The sequence below is a fragment of the Amaranthus tricolor genome, chromosome 6, assembly GCF_026212465.1.
Source record: "Amaranthus tricolor cultivar Red isolate AtriRed21 chromosome 6, ASM2621246v1, whole genome shotgun sequence".
Taxonomy (NCBI): domain Eukaryota; kingdom Viridiplantae; phylum Streptophyta; class Magnoliopsida; order Caryophyllales; family Amaranthaceae; genus Amaranthus; species Amaranthus tricolor.
In genome coordinates, this window is record NC_080052.1 from 29,558,304 (window position 1) to 29,565,994 (window position 7,691).

General features: G+C 30.8%; 1 protein-coding gene across 1 annotated transcript; it reads left to right on the plus strand.

Annotated features, from left to right (window-relative positions):
• The first annotated feature begins 1,808 nt into the window (after positions 1-1,808).
• Positions 1,809-7,351, plus strand: LOC130814444 (late embryogenesis abundant protein D-29-like). The gene is made up of 2 exons (XM_057680499.1): positions 1,809-2,026; positions 6,517-7,351. The coding sequence occupies exons 1-2, from the start codon at positions 1,831-1,833 to the stop codon at positions 7,320-7,322; spliced, it is 1,002 nt and encodes a 333-aa protein (XP_057536482.1). The 5' UTR covers positions 1,809-1,830; the 3' UTR covers positions 7,323-7,351.
• Positions 7,352-7,691: the final 340 nt, after the last annotated feature.

The following is a 7,691-nucleotide window of genomic DNA, read 5'->3' on the forward strand; positions in this document are numbered from 1 at the left end:
TACTCCAAAAAGAATATTTTCATTTATTTTTTATAAAAATAATCTTATTCATCCTCATTTTCATATTTTAATAATACTTATGTTCTCTATAAATCTCCCACCCACTTTATTATAACATTTTTATATTTTTTATGGTCCCCACATGTTTTCCACTAACTTTACAAAAATATTTTTTTATTAGTTATGATCCCCATATTTTTTTTCACTGGCCTTTTTTTAATATTTTTTTATATTTATGGTCCCACTTTTCTTTTATCAAATTTATTAGTCCCTCCGTTTTTTTTTGTTTTTCTCGTTTATTTTTTCACAGTTTTTAAAGCAAATTTTAAATTTCTATATCTCTAAATATACATAATAAAAAATTATAAAAACACATAATAAAAAGTATACATTAAGATGAATCTAACGAGATCTCACATGGATATATTTTATTTTCTAAATATTTGTCAAAAACATTAGACAACGAAGGGAGTATTCAATAAAATAATATCTCTACTATAAAGATGTTATTTTTTTTAATTCACGTAAATGTTTCTTATGGAAATATCATTAATGAACGAATGGAGTAATAAAATAATGTTTTTAAAAATTACGCTGATAAGTTTTTTTTTTGTGACTTTTTAATTTATGATTCCTTTTAATTAGTCAATAATTAATTTCACCAAGCACTACTAGCGGAGTCGGGTTTAAACTCTACCGCGGTCCGGTCGCGTATTTTACGCGACAATACCGTGGTCCGGTTGAGTGTTTTACGCGACTGAATATGCTAAAAGTCACTGTAAATTTTAAATGGTCATTATTTCTCGGTCGATTATTAGAATTGGACCTATAATATATCGTTGGAAAGCTCTTAAAGTCTAGTTTCTAATTACGCAAACCTTGCATTAATGCAATTTTTCTATAAAAAGTTATGGCTAAAAAATTAAACATGTATCAAATTTAAACACAAGCAAACTTTAAGTGTTCGTCATTTCTCGCTCAGTTATCGGAATTGGGCATATAATATATCATTGGAAAGATCTTGAAGTCTAGGTTCTAATGTCACAAATATTGCATTAATTTGATTTTGCTATCAAAAGTTATGGCCAAAAGAGTAAACATATATCAAATTTATACACAAACAAATTTTTTTAAATTAACAATCATTATCGATGCTTACCAAAACATTTTGGTGATCATATTCAATTGTTATAGTATTTCAATATTGAATTTTAGTGCGGTGATTATTTTTAGAGGGATGTTAGAGAGATAAAGTTTTGACAAGCTATTAAGAGCCAACTTAAAATTTCAATATATATATAAAAGATGGCAATATAATAAAAAATATAACAACTTTTAATAACGGCCTAAATTTATTATATTATTTTTTTTATTTTATTTTTTAATTATTCTTTCATCATGTTATAGTTCTTATTTACGTACATTTTCGAGGCGTAGATTAGCTTTTGCATTTGTAAATTGCAAAGGTGTAATAGAACCATGAAGCCACGAAGCACCAAAATTAAAACCCAATTACTTGACAAGTGTCTAGTTCTCTATAACACGTAAACACCAATTCCTTTATATATTTGATTATTTTTCATTCCTTATTTTCCTATTTGATTTTATCACCAATTCCATTTCATTCCTACAACTGCACACCGTTACAGTTTTCAAGTTTCATCATTTATCTTCATATATACAAGCAAATTAAACAAAATGGGCAAAACCATGAAATTTCAAGCAATTATCCTAGTGATGGTGGTGGTGGTAATGGTTGCCGCCATGGTGGAGACAGTGGAGTGCAATTATTCGATAGCATCGGGCGGAGGAAGGGTGGCCACCAATAAGATGGAGGGAAATCATGAAGCAGCAGATGAAGGTTCCAGTCAAGTTGGGAAGGAGGTGTTCGAGGAGGCCGGTGGTGGCGGGTCGTGGATCCAGTGGGCTAAGGACAAAATTCAGAGTGGTCTTGGGTTGAAACATGATGAACACAAAGAACAAGGGGTTGAGGAGGTGAATGACAAGATTCACCAAGTTATTAATGGTATTGTTTTCACTTGTCTTGTATAGTTTCATTGAACTGCTACCATTAATTATTTATTAGTTTCTTTGTTCCATTTTATTTGCATTTCATTTTTTATTTGTTTTATTCACTTAACTATATAATTAATAGTATTTACATTTCTATCAAGATGTGGGCAAAAAAAAAAAGAATTATGGTAATTAAATGAATGCATAATATTTTTAAATTCTAACGTATATCTTGTTGGAAAATATAAAATTAAAATTCTCACCTTAAATATGGGATTTTTATATATTATGTGAACATAAGATTTTTGAAATCTTACTTAGGTAGTGAATTTTTCCTATTATTCATTTTATTCTTATAATAAGATGTGTGATTGAATCATTAGAAGTGGCTATGTTTTTTTTGTTGAAAAAATTCAGGGCATCCTTTGTATGCGGTGACTATTGACTTAGAGGAAGCAGAATATTAGTATAATATTATATTTTATAGTTTTTATTAGTGTGTTTTAGTTTCCTTAAGTTTAATATTTCGTAATATTTTTTTTGGTCCTTATTTTTTTGTATAAATAAAAGTCTTCCACTTATTGATAATTTAATACAAATCGCAAATATTCAAAATTCGAATGAATTTTTATTTCTGCATTACCATTTTCTATATGGTGTCAGCGCCGTAATGTTTTCTTGGACAGAAAAACTTTATCAGTATTTAATCATCGATCATAATCGACCAAAATTGATTTAAATAAAAACCAAATCAAAATAAAACCAATCAAACCAAATCAAAAACAAAACAAAATCAGGACCATAATTTTCATGTCACAAATGGAACAAATGTTTGAACTTTTCAAAAATGACCCAAAAATTTGAACAACCAATCCAAATTGAAAAACTAAGCTACCAAAATTATAGCACGTCCTGTACACAAATGAAAACAGGTGATTGGGGAAGGCTCAACCATATCACCGTCATCTCTCCATCCACCATAAATCCACAATGGGTCCAAATGATTGTATGGCGATCTCATAGATCATCAACAATATCGATCGAGACCTTGTAGAATATTTTCTTGACTACACTACCTCCGCTCGAGATTTATGGACAAGAATCCACTTTATTTTTGGACCAATATCGCTACCTCCTATTGATGAGACCATTCAGCGTGAGGTCGCGAGGAGGAGAAGTATGGTAGAAAAGACATTATCGGGATTTAATCCCTCAGAAAATCAAAAACTAGAAAAAACAAACCAAAATTAAGATTTAAAAGAAAACTCAAAAATTCTTAACAAAGATACAGGTAATTTGCTAAGTGTCATTGATTCTACTACCATCACAAATCATGCTAAGTTGAAGGCAGAAAATAATGAGAAGAAGGGACTTAATTCTAATGAGAGAAACAGAGAAAGAAATAAGAAAAATGAGGGGCAAAAAATACCAGGCAGAAATAGTAGCCACCATCGGAGTTCAGACAGTAGTGGCTGAAATTCAGATAACAAATTTAGAGGAGTCATTAATAGTAGAGAATTAATTTGGGAAAACAAATTTCAAATCTCAAGGAAAGTAAGAAAAGTGGTAATTGAGAAAGAATGTGAAGTATTTAGGGCAACAGAAAATATTTCATCTACTTGCTTTTGTACACACAAAAGACAAAAACCAAAAATTCAAAAAGAAAACCTACCCAAATTACTCATTCATGACCCACGCCTCAAACCTCCCTCCCAAATCTTATTAAATATCTTATAAAACCCACAAACCCAAAGTCCAAGTCTTTGACCCAAATAATAAAATAAACCATTCATTTTATTTCATAATCTTTTATATAAATCTGAAAAGTTGAAAATTAATTATGAAAAATTCGCAGAAAAGATTATCAAAATCTCATTTGTAAAATCAAAAGATCGACTAGCGGATTTTTTATTTAAGGCAATTGGCTCTAAAGCATTGAAGAATATTTTTGGCAAAATCTGTCTCGGTGATCTCAAGACCAAACTTGTGGGGGAGTGTAGGAAAGTAGAATATTAGTATAATATAATATTTTATATTTTATATTATAATGATTTTGTTTTCTTGAGGATAATATTTCATTTTTCTTATTTTAGTCTTTATTTCTTGTATAAAGGTGTTCCTCTCATTGATAATTTAATACAAACCAAGTATTCAAAACCCAAATTAATTTTTATTTCCGCATTATAATTTTTTACAATCGAATTTCTTAGTTTTGGACTTTGGGGATGTAAATGGACTTGTTTGAGATAGTGGCGAAGTTGTTGGAGTGTATAATATACTTTAGGGCTTTAATTATCAGCTTAAGTTTTAAGTTGAGTTGGTTCTTTGACAAAAGTTTGGTTAATGGGAATGAGGGAGGCTAGAATCATCCATAGAGTATACAAATATAATATATTAGGATAGAAACTTGTGCAGTGCACGGATTTTTAAATACGTTAATATTTTAATAAAATTTTAGATTGCAAACTATAGATCATATTTTTTCAAAAATTTAAAATTATAATTGTGGTAGTCTAACAATATAAATGACTGATTTTAATGATCAATTAATTGAATTTTATGTGATTTTAGTTATAAATAACAATTGATAGAAAAAAGTGTTATTATGTATTTCAAGTAATTTCCTGAATTGTTGTATATTTTTATACACAATGTAATTTTGCAGTATAATTTTCTGAATTGTGTGATTCCAATTTTATTCCGTTGTGTTACGCAGTGTAATTTTAGAATTTTATCAGACAATATATAATCTTCTCACACAGTAATATATTTTCTATTATAATTTTTTAAACAGTGTATTTACATACAACTATGTAATTGGAATAATTGTGACTTATTGCATCCATTAATGTATATATGAGTTTTTCCGAAAATATAAATTTGTAAATATAGTAAGTGTTAAAAAAAGCAAATCAGTTAAAATCTATTAATACTAACCAATGAAAAAAAGGCAAATGATATGCTCACAATCAAACTTCTTTTTTGCTATTATACAGTAAAATTAATAGAATATATGATTAGGCTTTAACCATAAACTTAAAACTTTTAATATATGCAAATAGGATATACTCTTTCTATTTTCGTACTTATCCCATTGACTTTTTTGTTATTTTTCACTGATCACTCTTAAATTATATCTTATTAATCTATAACTTAAAATATAGTCAAGTAGGATTTTGTTTCATTCGTCTCAACACAAATATTATTGTTATCAACTTTTCATAACTGTTAAGTTTACACAATGAGCTTCTACAAGTGTGAAAAATGTAAATGGGACATAGGTTGAGTAGGAGGGAGTATTATATACTCTTTTTAAACAATCCAAAACATCGGATATTGAACTTGGACCCTCTTCAAGCCAAACCTTGACACAGTGTCACATACCATCGAGCAAGCCTATGGGTAGCCCATGTTTAAAGAAATAAAAGTATTAGTAATGGCAGTATCCATCACAGATTGCACATAAACATTTCTTGTAACTTTCTTCTGCATCGCATCAAGAATCAGCTTCGCAAGTTCGCATTGCTTTTGGCTTTAAGTATCAAATATTGCACATAAACAATATAGGACCTGTTTATTAATAATATACAGGAATTTAATTTTCTTTCTAATTTTGTAGAAACTAAACAACGTTGTTTATTAATTTTATATTAATACAAGAATTTGTAATTACCAAACTAGGGTGTCATGATCATCAAATTCCTAGACCATATTCCTAGACGTCGTAGTTTAGAATTATAATTTCCTAATTAATTGCCATCAACTCATCTTATTTGGTATATATTTCTTTATATATAATATAAAATATAATTTTGTATTAATGCATATTTTTATAATACTGACTTTTCTAAATTTTTATCGGATGAAATTAGAGATATTAAAAATTAAAATCAAGCATTGGATAGCATGAAAAATAGAAGCGTATCATCTATCAAAAACCAGAGGAAGTAATTGCTAACCTAACATAATTCAATTTGACATTTTCTAGGAAACTTAAATTGATATATTAGCTAGTTAGTGTCAAGTCAAAGCTACTTGATCTTAACCAAGTATTTTCTGTAGTAGCAAATATTTGTTATTTTTAGTCTCAACCAACTATCACTCAATGGAAATATATTCTCCGTGTCTTTCCTTAAATCAAATGGAGTATATAGTGTTAAAAAATTATTCAACTAAAAACTTAAGCTTATAGTTGAGGCCCCATGATATGTTATATACTCTAATACACCCCCTCACACGAGAGCCTATTAGGCTGAAAGTGTGGATGCGCATAAGCGTTGTATATTTCACTTAAATGAGGGGTGGTTGAGATTTGAACCCATGACCTCTTATCATGCTGGCTTCTGATACCATGTCGAGGAATCAACTCAACCAAAAACTTAAACTTATAGTTGAGACCTCTGTGATATACTCTTAACATATTGGAGTACGCAGTTGGTGAAGTTGACATGTTAAGACTTAAGATCTTGATGTACTTCATTGAAGCATTGTTATTGAGTGTAGATACTGGAGACCACATATCTGATGCTGCCGGAGATGCCTACACCAAGTCACAGGAAGCTGCTAATAAAGCCTGCGACAAGACGAAGGGAACTTGTGAACAAGTAAAGGAAAAAACATACGAATCTAAGAAAGGTGCAGGCAACATGGCCTCAAATGTGAAGGATGCAACTGTTGAGAAAACCCGAGAAGCAACAGAAAAGGGTTACGAAACAGCTAAAAAAGCTGCTAACAAAGCCTCGTCAATCAAGGATGATGTGGTTGAGAAGGCCCAACAAGCTGGGGAGAAAGTTCGAGACTTGACACAAGAGGCTGCTAACAAGGCCTCGTCGATCAAAGATGAAGCGGTTGAGAAGGCCCAAGAGGTCGGGAAGAAGGTTCGAGACACAACAAAAGAGGCGGCACAGGAGACTGCGAGCAAGTCTTCATCGATGAAAGACGCAGCGATAAAAAAAGGCGAAGAAATGAAGGATTCGGAGAAGGTGAAAGAGGCAAAGGATTATTTGGCAAAGAAGGGGAAGGAGGCTAAAGATTATGTTGCTCAAAAGGTCGAGGATATAAGGGAAACAGTAGGAGATAAAGCTCCTGATGTTCGAACCGCAGCACAAAAACAAGGGAAGAAGGTGGCTGAGGATTGGGATTTGACTGAAGATGAGGCTGTTGAGGGGGAGACGGTGGACGAGTTGAGTTGGGCCAAGGAGAAGGCAAAGCAAGGGTATGGTGCTGCAAAGAAGAAGGTTGCTGAAACAATTCATGGTGCCAAGAAGAATCAACCTTTTAAGAAGTCCCATGATGCTGATGAGCTTTGAGTCTTGACTGTTATTGTGGCTGTTTTAGCCATGTTTTTACTGGAAGTATGTTCTGTGCAGTGTTTTCTTAAGGTAAGGAAAAACTTGTTTTAGGTTAGATTGTAAATTGTAAATTGTAAATTGTAAATTGTAATATATTGTTTTCTACTTTCATGTTGTTGTAAATTGCCATCCTTTATTATTATTATTATTATTATAACTTATTCAGACCTGGAAGTTATGACTGATGCATGTATTTTGGTTGAAAAAAAATGAGAATGCATTATATCATTGCTAAAATTAAGGGCTAAATTTGAATCTAGCTTCTTGTGCTAAATGGTTGTGAACTCGGTGATGAAAATAATTTGTGATAAATTTTTATAAAATATA